Source organism: Otolemur garnettii, unplaced genomic scaffold, assembly GCF_000181295.1.
Source record: "Otolemur garnettii isolate 467f Iridium unplaced genomic scaffold, OtoGar3 scaffold00153, whole genome shotgun sequence".
In the NCBI taxonomy this organism is placed as follows: domain Eukaryota; kingdom Metazoa; phylum Chordata; class Mammalia; order Primates; family Galagidae; genus Otolemur; species Otolemur garnettii.
The window spans coordinates 1,891,268-1,907,997 of NW_003852548.1; the positions used below are offsets into that span (position 1 = coordinate 1,891,268).

General features: G+C 40.4%; 1 protein-coding gene and 1 pseudogene across 1 annotated transcript in view; one reads left to right on the forward strand and one right to left on the reverse strand.

Annotated features, from left to right (window-relative positions):
- Positions 1–1,217: 1,217 nt before the first annotated feature.
- On the reverse strand, positions 1,218–2,149 carry LOC111728375 (annotated as a pseudogene).
- The window catches only part of ZNF81 (zinc finger protein 81), a 26,582-nt gene continuing 12,001 nt past the window's right edge, over positions 2,150–16,730 (forward strand). Inside the window, exons 1-3 of the mRNA XM_023519035.1 lie at positions 2,150–2,167; positions 3,194–3,320; positions 13,551–13,646. Coding sequence (XP_023374803.1) covers positions 2,150–2,167; positions 3,194–3,320; positions 13,551–13,646 — 241 coding nt within the window. The remainder of the gene's footprint in view (positions 2,168–3,193; positions 3,321–13,550; positions 13,647–16,730) is intronic.

The window sequence follows — 16,730 nt, forward strand, 5'->3', positions numbered from 1 at the left end:
CTAGTCATTGTGGCGGGTGCCTGTAGTCCCAGCTACTCGGGAGGCTGAGTTAGGAGAATCACTTGAGCCCAGGAGTTTGAGGTTGCGGTGAGCTGTGACGCCACAGCACTCTACCAAGGGTGACATAATGAGACTGTCTCAAAAAAAAAAAAATCTTTATTTTCTATTGGAATTGTGTTACCCTGCATGGCACCAGCTGGGCCTGTTCACAAGCTGAAGTGCCATCCCTTCTTCTAAGTATCAGTTTTCCTCCAGTAGATGCCTGATTTGAGTTGCTCTTTAGCATCTTCAGATAGTTACTTTTTATGTTTTTTCAGAAGTTATAGTTGTTTTCTGTATGAAGGTTGGTCTAATAAAAATAATGCAGTAAAACTGAAACTTAATCTTGAGCCCGGCCCAGTGGTTGACATCATGTAATCCTCGCACTCTGGGAGGCCGAGGCAGGTGGATTGTCTGAGCTCAGGAGTTTGAGATCAGCCTGAACAAGAGCAGACCCAGTCTCTACTAAAAAAAAAAAAAAAACTAGCAAGGTGTTGTGGTGGGCACCTATAGTCCCAGCTACTTGGGAGGCTGAGACAAGAAGATCACTCAAGCCAAGGAGTTTGAGGTTGCTGTGAGCTATGATGCCACAGCACTCTACCCAGTGTGAAATAGTGAGACTCTGTCTCAAAAAATAAAAATAAATAAAAAAGAAATGAAACTTAATTTTGCTAATTTTTGTATACTATGTGAGTTATGAGTCAAGGTTTATTCTTTCCCCAAAAGTAATATCCGTTTCTTCTAGCACAATTTGTTGAAAACACTTTCCTTCTGCCATCGAAACTCATTGACATCTTTGTCAAAAAATAGTTGTCCACATATGCATGGTTATATTTCTGAACTCTCTCCCATTCCAATGATATATCTGTCTGTCCTTGCATCAGTACCATACTGTCTGAATTACTATACTTTTATATAAGTCTTAACATTAGGTAGTATATATTCTGCATACTTTTTCTTGCTTTTGAATATTCTAGGTTCTTTTCATAGTCACATAAACTTTAACATCTTGTCAGTTTTTACCAAAGTATTGACAAATACGTGAATGAACAAGTGGAAAACAATTTGGTGAGGCAATAGGAGATGTCAGGAACATTCAACCCACTTGATTTATAGATATATATTTTGAAGGTTTCAAATGTACTTTATTTCAATAATGCCATATTTTAATAGGTACACAGTGCTTTTACTTGGCATCAGTTATGAGTTGGTTCTGAAACAATTCAGTATTACACCAGCTGGGATGATTACTGATCTCTCCATTCCTTTGGGGTGACTCTGCCAACCGGGGACAGGTTCCATTCTATTCCAATTTGTGTCACTGCCTATGTCCATACAGTAATACAGAAAGTGGCTCCACTAGCTAATACAGCATTACCATATTTATCATGAAAATCAGGTGTTTGTTTCTGGTGGCTCGCCCTTGCCATTGTTTGCTGAATGTATCGAACTTGGAGACGACTTAGTGTGTTCTTGGCCAAGAAAAACAATGTGAAATTGAAAATGGAACTGCGGCAATTCCAGGTGCTGGTGCAAATTGACTTCAGATACCCTTGCAAAAACCACCGAAGAACCAAATGACTTTCTGCAGAGATCCTTAATGAGATTTGACCACTTGATTTATATATTATAGAATATTACACTCACCAACCATCAAATATACATTCTTTTCAGGGAAATATGGACCATTCTCTTAGATAAACCGTATGTTGTTTTGTTTGTTTGAGACAGAGTCTCACTGTTGCCCAATAGCAACCTCAAACTCCTGGGCTCAAGCCATCCTCTTGCCTCAGCCTGGTGAGTAGCTGGGACTACAGGAATCTGCCACAATAGCCAACTAATTTTTCTTTCTTTTCTTTCTTTTTTCCTTTCTTCCTTTCCTTCCTTCCCTCCCTCCTTCTCTTCCTACCTTCTTCCCTCCCTCCCTCCTTCCTTCCTTCCTTTCTTCCTTCCTTCTTTTTATTTTTATTTATTTTTTTTTAGTAGAGATCGGCTTTCACTGTTGCTCAGACTGGTCTCAAACTCCTAAGCTCAAGGGATCCTTCTGCCTCAGCCTCTTAGAGCGCTAGGACTATAAGCATGAGCCACTGCATCTGGACTGGTAGACCATATGTTGAAATCATACAGAGTATATTTTGTGACCACCATGGAATTAAATTAGAAATGAACATAAAAAGGCATCAAGAGAAAATGGCTGCATTTTAAAAGGGTAAATGAAAGCATTGTTAGAGGGCATTATATGAAGCTTAAAAATGGGGGGGAACATATACATGCTTCCTTTTAAAAGTTATAGAACCCAAATTTCCAATAAAATTGAGCAGACAAAATAGGATCAAGGTCAAATCCTATATAAAATTATTTTTATTTTATTTTATTATTTTTTTTTTTGAGATAGAGCCTCAAGCTGTCCTGGGTAGAGTGCCGTGGCAGCACAGCTCACAGCAGCCTCCAACTCCTGGGCTCAAGTGAGTCTCCTGCCTCAGCCTCCCAAGTAGCTGGGACCACAGGCGCCCACCACAACTTGGCCTGGCCACTTTTTGGTTGCAGCCATCGTCGTTGTCTGGAGGGCCCGGGCTGGATCTGAACCCACCACCTCAGGTGCACTTGGCTGGCGCCCTAGCCACTTGAGCCACAGACACCGAGCCATAAAATTATTTTTTAAAATGAAAAACTAGGTGTCATATGTAATGAATAGCATAAATTTGTGATTAGCATTTATATTCTGCATAGCATTATATATTTTTTATTTTTATTTATTGGTATAGAATCTCAAGCTGTCACACTGGGTAGAGTGCTGTGGCATCATAGCTCACAGCAACCTCCAACTCTTGGGCTCAAGCAGTCCTCTTGCCTTAATTTTTCTACTTTTAGTAGAGATGGAGACTCGCTTTTTGCTCAGGCTGGTCTTGAACCCGTGAACTCAAGCTATCCACTAACCTTGGGTTCCCAGAGTGCTAGGATTACAGGCGTGAGCCACCATGCCTGGCCTCTGCATAGCATTATATATAGATAAATAGATGTGTAAAACTAGACATTAAATAGGTATATCATATGGTATATTATGATTAAAAATAATTAAAAACAACTTCCTATCTGTCTTCTTCCATCCTCTAGTGTTGATCATGTTGCCTTGAACAGGATTCTGTTGTTACAGGTACCAGTGTCATTTGAGGATGTGACTGTGGACTTCAGCCAGGAGGAGTGGCAGCAGCTGGACTCTACTCAAAGACGCCTATACCAGGATGTAATGCTGGAGAACTACAGCCACCTGCTCTCAGTTGGTAAGCACAGCCAACCTGTGAAGTTTTGAGGAGCCTGTTATAGGTTCAGTTGTATCCCTCAAATAAAGTATGTTGAAGTCCTAACCCCTAGTACCTAGAATATGACCTTATTTGGAAGTAATCAAGCTAAAACAGGGTCATTAGGGTGAGCCTTAATCCAGTATAAATTGTATCCTGGCAAAAAGGGGAATTTTGGACACACACACACAGATGGAAGATGATGTGAAGACACAAAGGGAAGAGATGGCATGTGAAATGTTTGATTTATCTATAAGCCAAAAAACACCTAAGGCCACCAGAAACTAGCAGAGAGGCCTGGAATAGTTTCTTCCCTGGTACTTTCAAAGAGAACATGGTCCTGTTGACACCTTGGTTTTGGAGTTCTAGCCTCCAGAACTGTGAGACAATAAATTTTTGCCATTCTAAGATTCCCAATTTATGGCACTTTGTTAAGAAGACCTAGAAAGCTAATATAGATCTCTATACTTGGAAATGGGGTGTTGCTGTGACAAACATCTAAAAAAACATGAAAGTAGGCTTTGGAATTGGGTAATGGGTAGAGGCTGCGTTTTGAGATGCTTTGAGGTCTCAGATGGAAATGAGGAGCATATTATTGTAAACTGGAGGAAAAGCAATTCTTGTTATAAGCTACTAGAGAATGTGGCAGAATTGTGTTCTGTTGAGTGAAAAGTAGATCTTGTAACTGACAAATTTGAAGTTTTAGCTGGGGAGATTTTTTTTTTTTTTGAGATAGAATCTCACTCTGTTACCCTGGGTAGAGTGCTGTGACATCATAGCTCACAGCAACGTCAGACCCTTCGGCTTGAGCAGTCCTCTTGCTTCAGCCTCTCAGGTAGCTGGGACTACAGGTGCCTGCCACAATGCCGGCTATTTTTAGATATGGGGTCTCACTCTTGCTTAGGCTGCTCTCCAACCTGTGAGCTCAGGCAATCCACCTGCCTTGGCCTCCCAGAGTACTAGAATTACAGGTGTGAGCCACTGCACCCGGCCTGGCTGAGGATATTTCTAAGCAGTGTTTGAGAGCACAGCTGGATTTCTCCTTGTTGCTTATAGTAAAATGTGAGAGGGAAGAAATACGTTGAAAAAGGAATTATTAAAGATACTAGAACTTGAAGGTTTGGAAAACAGTCTGTAGTGCAAAAGTTGACAAAGTGTACTCTGGGAAGAACATCAAGGGTGTGTCTGGACAACTGATCACTAAAGAGATTAGGTGTGTCATTGTGGCTTGAATCAAATGTCTCAGTAGAAACACTTCCAGGTTGGCTGAAGGAGATGGAGATGGGAGAGAATAAAGGAAGGTGGTTAGACTTCTGGGATTCTTTTTTTTTTTTTTTTTTTTTGAGACAGAGTCTCACTATGTCACCCTGGGTAGAGTGCCATGGCGTCATAGCTCACAGCAACCTCATTGCTTGGGCTTAAGCAATTCTCTTGCCTCAGCCTCCCAAGTAGCTGGGAGTTGTTGTTGTTGTTGTTGTTGCAGTTGTCGTTGTTATTTAGCAGGCCGGGGCTGAGTTTGAAACTGCCAGCTCCCGTGTATGTGGCCGGTGCCGTAAAGCTATTTGATTGTGAACATGAGTTATTGTTATCCTTCAAGAAAAGTCAAGAATGACTTCAAGGGTGGTTCAGAGGCCAGTATGGCTGCAGCTGCTACCTGAGTCCCTGAGGACAAAGCCTGGGGAGATGGGGGAGCCACTGCCTCCTGAGTTTCGAAAGGCAGGGCTTCTTTTGTTTCCTGAGTTGAGGGGCCAGTGCTACCTCCCAGGGCCAAAGGTATTAGGTTGCCATGTCTGATCTGAGGTTATACCTGTTAACAGTTTCATATGCTCTTTTTTTCTTTTTTGAGACAGTCTCACTATGTCGCCCTCAGTAGAGTGCTATGGCGTCATAGCTCACAGCAACTTCAAACTCTTGGGCTTAAGCAATTCTCTTGTCTCTGCCTCCCAAGTAGCTGGGACTACAACTGCCCACCACAACACCTGGCTATTTTTTGTTGCAGATGTCATTGTTGTTTAGCTGTCCTAGGCCAGATTTGAACCCGCCACCCTTGGTGTATGTGGCTGGCACTGTAACCACTGTGCTACAGGCATCAGGCCAGTTTCATATACTCTTGAACTGTCTCTCTTAAAGTTCTTTCCAGGTCTCCCTTATGGTACTTGTTAATTTGTGCTGGCATTTAGCCTTAGATATGGAGTTTGCCACCCACTTTGGGCTACATTCTCAAGCAACACAACTCCAGTAATGCCTAGGCCCAGTGTACCAGGAACTGCTACCACCATCCACAGGCTGGGCCTCAATCAGGACTTTAGCTATTAGCAGCACTGGGGATCGGGTTTTCTGTATACTACCTTTTTGGGGCCCCACTGTGGGACAGAGATTCAGTCCTGTTTACTTGCTGTTACTGAGGGAATCCTTTTTAAGTTTCTTCTCTTCTACTAACTAATATGCTTAAATTCAGCAGGTGAGTAAATTCAGGCCCAACAGCAGCCTAAAGTTCTTTCTCAAAAGGATAGTAGTTATCTGCAGAGGATGGCAGGGCTTTGCTCCCTCATCCTAATGATCTGTGCTGTAGGTCACCTAGAGAGGACTAGTGAAGGCTTCAAATAGCATCTCTGTCTGCCGCTGGCACTTTAAGCACCATTGAAGTGATGGGCTGGATCAAATGGCCCAAGTGCCAGAGCAGCCTGGACTTGTTGCAGGACACTGTCTTGTTCTGCACCCCACTCAAAACTGGCTGCTTTGGGGATCATTTTGTAAATGGGCCAGAGTAGTACACCCAAGTGAGGAATGTGTTGCTTCTGAAATCCAAAGAGGTTCAGAAGGGTATCTCTCTTTTGCTTTTATGAAAGGACAAATACAGAAACTTATCCTTCATCTTAGAAGGGAGAGCTTAACATGTCTTACACCACTGGGCTTCTGGAAATCTCCCTGTGGTGGAAGGCCCTTACATTGTTGTCAGACTTATTTCCCACCATCTGATATGTAAATGTCTTGCCCATAGTCTAGAGTAGTTGCTGTTTCTTGTTCACTAGGTTCATACAGCACAATATCCTTAATGACTTGGACCAGTAATATCTTGTGGAAGGGGAAGACAATTACAGGTCCCTGTAGACTAAATTCTAACCTATGGCAGAGGAATTGTATACCCCTGAAGTAGAACAGTGAAGGTATAAGCATTGGTATCACAAAAAGAAGCATACCAAGTACTAGGGAATGTGTTAATTTGCTCAAGCAATGAAACCACATCTAGAAGAGCAACTGCAATTAGAGTGAACCCCTGGTTCAGCTTCTGATAATACATTGTCATTCTTCAAAACTCACCTGTTTTCGGCACAGGCCAGATAGGCAAGTTGAATGGGGATGAGGAAGGAATCCACACCCCTGCATCCTTCAAGTCCCTGATGGTGGCACTGGTCTCTTCCATCTCTCCAGGATTTTGGTGTTGCTTTGGGTTTATATATTTTCCTAGGTGGAGGTAGGTCTAGTGGCTTCTACTTGGCCTTTCCTACTGTTACAGCCCTCACTTTATAGGTCAGGGAATTAATATGGGAATTCTGCCAGCTTCTGAGTATGCCTGTTCTAATTCCGTATTCAGGAACTGGGGAAGTAAGCACGGGTTGGATTCAGGGACCCACTGGCCCTACTGTGAGATGGACCTGAGCTAAAACTCCATTAATCACTTCATTTCTGTAAATGTCTACTCTGATTGGTGACTCACAGTAGTGTTTTGGGTCTCTTGGAATTAGTGTCGGCCCAGAGCCAGTATCCAGTAATTCCCCAAATGTCTGATTATTTCTTTTTTCCTAAAGCACAATTATCTGATAAAAGGCCATAGGTCCCTTTGGGGAAGGCTGGGAAACGAATTACCAGTATAAATTTTGGTAGCATACCATGATCCGTTCTCAAGAGGACCTGGCCTCCTTTCATTCAAGGGGTTCTAGGTCTGTAAGCTGGCTCAAATCTGGGAATTGATGGAGGGGGCATCGTCCTCTCCTTTTATGATTCGAGTTAGACTTTCACAGTTAACCTGGAAGTTTTCTGATTTTACAGATCAAGTGAGAATTTAGAGGCTTCCTATCTATTTCACTTCTAGGAATACTGTGATTAACTAGTTAACACCATAGGTCTGTTCAAGCCAGTACTCTCTTTACTATTGAAAATGGAGTTTTTAGTGTCTTGAAATCTATTCTAATTAGAAAATCAATTACAGAAATCCTAGAACCAGTTCAGAAAACTCAGACTTAAGATTCTGTTCCTCTAAAACCCCTCTTGGCACCAAAATCTTGGTATTAGGATTCTCTTGAGAAATGGAATCAATAGGATATAGGAAATATAGTCTCTATTGAAAGAGAGAGAGAGAGAGATTGATTTAAGGAATTGAATCACCCAATTATGGAGGATGGCGAGTCTGAAATCCACAGGGCAGGCCAGCAGAAAACTGAAGCAAGGTTTTTACACTGCAGTCATAGGCAGAATTTCTTCTTCCACTCTCTCAGCAAGCACCTTAACTGGTCATACACGTAGTTCTTTACCTGGTGGGGAGAACCAAACCTTCATTCCTGTGTCAGAGAAAACCAGAGCTTGATAGTAATTAAAACTATAAAAGCAGATTTTATCTAAAACTTTTAGAGTAGGGGAATAGAGACCTCAGTGTAGAACTGGGCTCAATTCCAAATATAACATGAACAAGTGGGAATCTACAGCCAAGGGGCAGGGTGGGGGTCAGTGGCTAGAAAATAACTGAGAGGAACAGTGGGCTAAGGGGGATTCTGGCTAAACTGACTTAATAGGATTCCTGCTAAAGACAGGCTAGAGGGATCAGACATCACCTGAGGGCTGGTTCAGGATGAGGAACCTGATCAGATATTGAGAGGGATCAATGCCAAGGTTGGGGGATCTGGCTGAATTGATTTAACAGAATTCTTGATAAAATTGGGCCATGCAAAGCTGGAGTCCTAGTTGGGAAGAGGACGCAGAAGAACCTGACTAAAGCTCGGGCAAGGAAAGCCTCTTTATTTTGTTCCTCTTCTTGTTTAAGAAAGAAGAAACACTGTTTTTGCCTGTGAAAAATGTAAGTCTAATTTCTCATTCAGTCACCTTTTGTTCATTATGGATCAGTTGAACCATCTTCTGAGACTTGGTAGTAGAGGACATTTGCTAGATGTTTCTAGCAAACAGGCATTTAATGAATGGGATTTCTGTGAAAAGAAAAGAAAAACAAAGATTAATGTTTGGAAACTTCATTTTTGAGTCCAGAGAGCAGCCAGTCAAGAAGATTGTAGATCAGTGGTTCTCAACCTATGGGTCACAACCCCTCTGGGGGTCGAATGACCCTTTCACAGGGGTCATCCTGCATATCAGATATTCACATTATGATTCATAACAGTAGCAAAATTACAATTATGAAGTAGCAACAAAAATAATTTTATGGTTGGGGGTCACCACAACATAAGGAACTGTGGGTCACAGCTTTAGGAAGGTTGAGAACCACTGTTGTAAATGCTGGGGTCAAAGCATCTTTAGATGGTAGAGGATGGCAGCAGCAGTCTGACAGATTTCCTGGTTTACAGTTTGAATTGCTGCTGATGGCATCAGGTGTTCCTGTGCACTTTCTGATTGGCTCACGGAAGCAGGAATGAAGCTGTACATGATCACTTGTGCTGATTTCTTTGAAGTTTCTATCAAATCCAGCTTTAGCTTATAGGGCATCCAGAAAGGCAGCTTAGTTCTCAAAGATGCCAAGTCAGGAGAGTGGGAGAAAAATTGGAAATGTTAGTTTGGAGAGTTATAGCCCCATATTAGAGGAAACTAGAATTGATCTAGTGTAGTTTACAGGTTGTAATCCACAAGGGTGTGCTATAGCATTCCATTGAAACACAAAATTTCTCTCCAGAGTAACCCCTTTTTCTTTGTTCAAAGATAACCAACATAAGATTATTCCTGTTTACAATGTAAGTCTGGTCTCATTAGATTTGCCTGATTATTTACGTTAAGTGCAGCAAGAATGGTAATTGACTGCATAGGCCTTGTGGAGTTTGCTTTGCTAGAACTTTTGGTAAGGAATCTTAGACTTTTATTTTACATTTTATTTATTTTCTTTTGTTTTATATTTTATTATTTTGTTTTATTTTATTTTATTTTTATTTTTTGAGACAGAGTCTCACTTTGTTGGCCTGGGTAGAGTCCCATGGAGTCATAGCTCATAGCAACCTCAAACTCTTAGAGCAGGGGTCCTCAAACTTTTTAAACAGGGGGCCAGTTCACTGTCCCTCAGACCATTGGAGGGCCAGACTGTCGGCCCTCGTCGGGACGAGTTGGCTGCTAAGCAGGACAGGCAGTGGCAGCAAAAACATCCAGTGGGCTGGATAAATGTCCTAGGTGGGCTGCATGTGGCCCATGGGCCGTAGTTTGAGGACGCCTGTCTTAGAGTCAAGTGATCCTCTTGGCTCAGCCTCCCAAGTAGCTGGGCTTACAGGTGCCTGCTACAACACCTGGCTAATGTTTCTATTTAAGTAGACAGGCTCTCACTCTTGCTCAGGCTACTCTCAAACTCCTGAGCTCAAGCCATCTACCTGCCTCTGCCTTCTAGAGTGCTAGGATTGCAGATGTGAGCCGTTGCACCTAGCCTTGGGAATCTTAGACTTTTAAAAACCTCTTGAGGCTAGGAAGCTCAACCACCAGACTTCAGATTCCTCTTCCCTTGAGGTTTGGATGAATTCCTCTCTTCTTGCAGAAAGTGACCTTTCTTACTCATCTGTAAGGCTGAGAACTGTATAAGCCAGGTACCAAGCCAGTTTCTTTCTTTATAGGTATTGGCTCCATAAAGTCAATCTTAGTTCTTTAAAACCATCTGGTCATGTCTGAAAATATGACATCCCAGTCAAGTCTTGGTTATATAACCAGTGTTTCCAATTATGACCTGTTAGAAGCAGAACAGATTCTTACTGAACATATGCCAATAATTATATTGCCATGAAAATAAGAGCACTCTCAAATAAGATTTTCTGAATTCTGGAGGGATCAGGCAGGGAGAAAAGATAAATGTTTCATTTCTGTTTACAAAAGGATAGTAAAGGGAGCTTAAGAGAAAAAGAAAAGAGATTCCTTGTGTCTGGAAAATAGAACATTAAACAATTGTTCCAAACAAACCCCATATAATCCTTTGTCAGTTCATTCAGTCCCTAATTAATAAGTAATTAATTCTTAATTCTGCTTTAACTTGGGTTAGCAGTTTTATGAACACATCAGCTTCTCCATTGGAGATTTGGAAATCCTTACTCAGTCCAGTGATGTAGTTGCAAAGTTATTCAAGTGATACCATTGTGAAGAATTCTAACCTGTAGCTCATTGCAAACACATTCAGAGAAAAATTAGAATAAAACAAAAATTTATCTATGAATGATAAGTTAAAATGGCCATGGTCAAACATCTGATGAGAAGTTCATTTGACAAGAAAATTTATTTTTGTAGCATCAGCATTTTAAAATAATAATCAAAATTATGACTGATAAAATTATATGAGGGCTTATCACAAACATTGAGGGTTGATAGAAATGACAGATTTCTATGAGCTTTGTATAATTTTTGAAAAACTTACATATTTACCTATACACGTGTAATTTAAGTAAGATTAAGCATCCCTTCCTATTGGACAGTGCCTTTTCATGCAATTCAACATATCAAATAAACTAAGGTTTTTAAAATTTAGTTTACTTTTCTTTTTTTTTGAGACAGAGCCTCAAGCTGTCCCCCTGGGTAGAGTGCCGTGACATCACAGCTCACAGCAACCTCCAACTCCTGGGCTCGAGCGAGTCTCCTGCCTCTGCCTCCCAAGTAGCTGGGACCACAGGCGCCCGCCACAACGCCTGGCTATTTTTTGGTTGCAGCCATCATTGTTATTTGGCGGGCCTGGGCTGGATTCGAACCCGCCACCTTGGGTGTATGTCGCCGGCGCCTTTGCCACTTGAGCCACAGGCGCCGAGCCTAGTTTACTTTTCATTTTAAAATTAGTTTTTTTAAGACAGGGAATTGTTCTCTTGCTCAGGGTAGAGTTTGGTGGTTTGCAATCCTCCCACCTCAGCCTCCTAAGTAGTTAGGACTACAGGTCTGTGCCACCATGACTAGCTAATTATTTATTTTTTGGAGAGTTAGGGTCTTGCCGTGTTGTCCAGGGTGGTCTCGAACTCCTGGCCTCAAGTGGTCCTCTTGCCTTGGCCTCCCAAAGTGCTGGGATTACAGGTATGAGCCACCACATTTGGCCCTGAAATATTTTTAATATTTCCCTTTATGTAAGGTAAAAAACAAAACAAAACAAATACTTTGAGATTTTCTAGGAGCTCTCTGAAAAAACTCTAGGTCAATTTGAGATCACGATTTTGTGGAAGATTTGATTTGGGGAAGATAAAGTTATCAGAAATGAAAAACATAGGTGTGGTATTTATGATCTATGTACAAATAACTGAATAAAAAATGAAAAACATTAATTATTTTAAAAGTAGAAAGTTTTAGCTCTCTTAAATAGTGAAGGACACAATAAAGATTAGCACAGGAAATTATTCTTATAATACACAAAATCCTATTTCCTAGGCAGATTACTTAAAAGGTAAGGAAAAACTTTTACAATCTTTTACTAAGATCAGATCAATAATCCAAGAAAACTTTGTCATTTCAGTGGAAAGAAAAGCAAATTCTAGCTTTGCCGTCAGTGTACTTGTGTGTTTGTGTGTGTGTGTATGTGTGTGTGTGTGTGTGTGTGAGTGACAGAGTCTAGTTCTCTTACCCTGGCTACAGTGCAGTGCCTTTATCATAGCAACCTCAAATTGCTAGTCTCTAGGGATCCTCTTGCCTCAGCCTCTTGAGTAGCTGGAACTACATGTGTGTACCACTACACCTGGCTAATTTTTCTATTTTTTGTAGAGATGGGGCCTCGCTCTTGCTCAGGCTAGTTTCAAACTCCTGGCTCAAGTGATATTCCTGCCTTGGCCTCTGGATTATAGGTGTGAGTACACCTTGGTCCCAGTGTACTTTTGATATGACTCATTCTTTCCTTTGGAATTAAGACCTCTAGAGTAGTGGAGCATAAGGTTATGGGGATGGGAAGCAAAATTTTTGCTAGTGCACCATTAAGGGTAATAATGAAGGGTGTCTTTCCTAGTGCAGGGCTGACAGGACAGCACCGCCACTCTTATGGGTTCAGAGGACAGAACTTGGAGCCAATGAAGATTATTCTCAAGCCTTAGGACCTAATGAAATTTTCCCTGCTAGATTTTCTTACTTAGGACCCATGATCTTTTTTTAATGCCGATTTCTCCCTTTCAGAAATGGGCATATCTATCCTATTCCTGTCCCACCATTGTATTTTGGAAGGAGATAACTTGTCTGATTTCACATATTCACAGATGGAGAGGAATTTTTACCCAGGATGACTCATACCCCAAGCCGCACCCCTAACTGGTTTGGATGATTTAGATGATGGGATTTGAGATATTTGGTTGAAAATGTTTAGTTAGATGTGAGTTTTGACTTGATACTGAGTGAATTTATTTTGCATGTGTGAAGGACATGAATTTTGAGGGGTTAGATGGTAGACTCTTTTGAGTTGAATTGTATCTTCCCCTAAAAGGGAAATCCTAACCCCTAGTACATCAGCATGTGACCTTAGTTGGAAATAGTCTTTACAGAAGTAATCAAGCTAAAATGAAGTCATTAGGGTGGACTCTAATATGACACCTATCCATGTAGAAAGTGCCATTTGGACTCAGAGACATGCACAGAGGGAGGATGCCAGGTAAAGATTAGGGTGATGGTTCTACAAGTATGTATAAAGAGAAGACAATGTGAGGACACTCAAGGAGAAGGTGGCTATGTCACTGGAGCCTTTATAAGCCAAGGAACTCTATCCTAGATCTGTCAGAGAGAGTGTAGCCTTGCTGACACCTTGATTTCAGACTACTAGAAATGTGAGACAATAAATTGGTGTTGTTTGAAGCCACCCAGTTTTTGGTACTTTGTTGCAGTAGCACTAATTAATACAACACCTCTGTGAGGGTGTTTGCATTCTCAGCTGCTGAGACTTTTTGGAGCATCTGAGGTATGCAATGGTATCTTCCTTGATCCGTCTGAGATTCTTCAGTTCTTTTTCACCTCTGTGAATATTCTGTTCTCAATGAACTCTTGTTACTTTCCCAATTCTCTATCATGTCTTTTTAATAGGGTTTGAAGTTCCCAAACCAGAGGTCATATTCAAGTTGGAGCAAGGAGAGGAGCCATGGATGTTGGAAGAGGGAGCCCCACACCAGAGTAGTTCAGGTGAGTGAATGTGACCCAGGGAAATGGGGACATGGAAGTAATGATATATAACATTCCATCACAGAGAATGCTCCCTCAAGCCCCTTGTGTCAATACTCATCACCAGTTTGACCTCAGGAAACAACTGACTTGCTTTTTATCACTAGAGATTAGACTTGTCTTTATTAGGGTTTCATATAAATGGATCATACTGTGTGTACACTTTGAATCTGACATCGTTCACTCAGCATAATGATTTTGCAATTCATTCGTGTTATTGAGTACATCACTAGTTTTTTTCCTTTGGATGCTGGATAGTACTTCATGATATGAATATATTGCAATTTGTAGATCTATACACCTATTGATGATAAGTGGATATTTAGCTATTATGAATAAAGTTGTGATGAATATCCTGGTATGTCTTTGTGTGAACATCTGTTTACATTTATCTTGGATAAAAACCTAGGATTGAAATTGCTGGGTCATTTAATGAGTATATACTTACCTTTATATGAAATTGCCAAACTATCTGAATTAGGTAATTACATCTTACCATCTTACATTCCTAACAGAAATACATGAAAATTACTGTTGTTCCACATCGTCACCAATGCCAGTTATCATCAATCACTTTAGTTTTTGCTGTTAGACTGAATGCGTAATGTTATCTCATTGTGATTTTAAATTGTCTTCCTGTGATGAGAGTAATGATGTGCTTACATATCATTTTCATATTTTTGTAAGATGTCTATTCAATATCTTGCCCATTTTTTATTGGTTCATTTGTCTTCTTGTTATTGAGCTTTAATATATTTGCTGGATACAACTCCCTTGCCATATATATGTATGCTAATATTTTCTTCTAATCTATGGCTTGCAATTTTATTTTCTTACCAGTGCCTATCCAAGAACAAACATTTAATTTTCATAAAGCTTAATTTATCATCTTTTTTGTTGTTAGTAGTTTTTCTTTTATGCTTAAGAAATCTTTGCCTGTTGCAAGGTCACAAATATTTTCTCTTTTTTTTTTTTTTTTTTTTTTTTTTTGAGACAGAGCCTCAAGCTGTCCCCCTGGGTAGAGTGCCATGGCATTACAGCTCATAGCAACCTCCAACTCCTGGGCTCAAGCGAGTCTCCTGCCTCTGCCTCCCAAGTAGCTGGGACCACAGGCGCCCGCCACAACTCCCGGCTATTTTTTGGTTGCAGCCATTATTGTTGTTTGGTGGGTCCGGGCTGGGGATTCGAACCCGCCACCTTAGGTGTACGTGGCTGGCGCCTTAGCCGGTTGAGCTATAGGCGCCGAGCGTATTTTCTCGTTTTTAAAATAAGTTTTATCATTTTCGGTTTAGCTCTATGATCCATTTTTTGTCTAATAGGATTGATGTTCCATTTTTTCAATACTAATAATATCTAGTTATTCCAGAAATATTTGTTGAAGAGATTTTCTTTTTCCTATTTGATTTCCTTGGCATGTTTATCAAAATCAATTGACTTTACATATGTGAGCCTATTTGGGGGCTCTCTTTTCTGTTCAATTAACCTATTTTTCTATCTATTTTAAAAGGGAGGTGTTATTATTATTCAGGTATGCTAAAGCCAACAGATCAGCAGACAACTGCTGTTGAAAAGGTAGTTTGTTACTTACAGTTCCTAAGAATGAATAGGGAATACCACACTATTTAGGGCCACATGGAAAGCATTAGGATCAGTCAGGAGGTAGGAGTGAGAGGAAAACACTGATCAGAGCCTTCACTGTGGTTTTGTGGGAAGGAATGAATAAAGCACTATATACAGGCTAGGCAGGTTTAAGAGCAGGGCTCAGCTGGTGAGAGCTCAATAAAGGAGGTAGTTGTGGGTAGGGGCTGTGTATGAATTGGTTTAAATCGGAAAGGCGTGCTCAAAGTCAAGTTATTTGCAATCTCTAGGAATTAGCTATCCCTGAGAGGGGCAATCTTTCCAGGATCAGTTAAGCCCCAGATCCAGAACATCTAGAATACAGAAAGTTGGTGCAGTGGCTCAAACCTATAATCTTATCACTGTGGGAGGCTGAGGCAGGAGGATTGCTTAAGCTCACTAGTTCAAGAGCAGCCTGTGCAAGAGCAAGAGCCCATCTCTACTAAAAATAGAAAAACTAGCTGGACACCATGGTGGGTACCTGTAGTCCCAGCTACTCAGGAGGCTGAAGCAGGAGGATCACTTGAGCACAAGAGTTTGAGGTTGCTGTGAGCTATGATGATACCATGGCACTCTGCCCTGGGTGACAGAGTGAAACTTTGTCTCAAAAAAAAAAAAAAAGGAAGGTAAGAAAATATAGTTAATACATTATCCTTTCAGCAAACCCATACTATCTTTATTACTGTAGCTTTTGTAGTAAGTCTTCAGGTTAGGTAGTATAATTCCTTCAATTTTCCTTTTTAAAATTACTTTGGTTCTTCTTGGTCATTTGCATTTGTATATTTTATAATCAGTTTGTGATTTTTTTTACAAAAAATCCTACTAGAATTTTATCTGGAATCAAATTGACTCTAAATTAATTTGAGGAGAATTGACGTCTTAACAATATTGAGCCTCCTTATCTGTGACCATGGTATATTTCTGCAACTATTTAGATCGTTAATTTCTTTCAGTGGGGTTTTATAGTTTTCAGCATAGAAGTCTTCTGAATCCTTCATTAAGTTTATTTCTAAGTATTTGATGTTATTGATGGTTTTAAATGATATTTATTTTTAGACTGTTCATTGGTAATATATAGATATAAAATTTTATTTTAGATTGTTTAATGCTGGTATAAGTTGCCAGTGCTTGAGTTTTGTACACTGACTGTGTATGCTAAGGGATTGCTAAATCTACTTATTTCATGTAAGTAGTCATTATCACCTAAAAATAGTTCTTACTCTGTTGTCCTAAGATTTTCAGTTCAATGTTGAATAGAAATGATGAGTGTGGGCATGCCTTGATCCCAATATCAGGGCCAAAAATTCAGTTTTTTACCATTAAGTATGATTATTAACTGTAGGTTTTTTTGTAGCTACCCTTTATAAGGTTATGTAGGTTCCTTCATAGCTTGTTGCTGAGTTTATTTTTTTTTATTTTTTTTTTTTT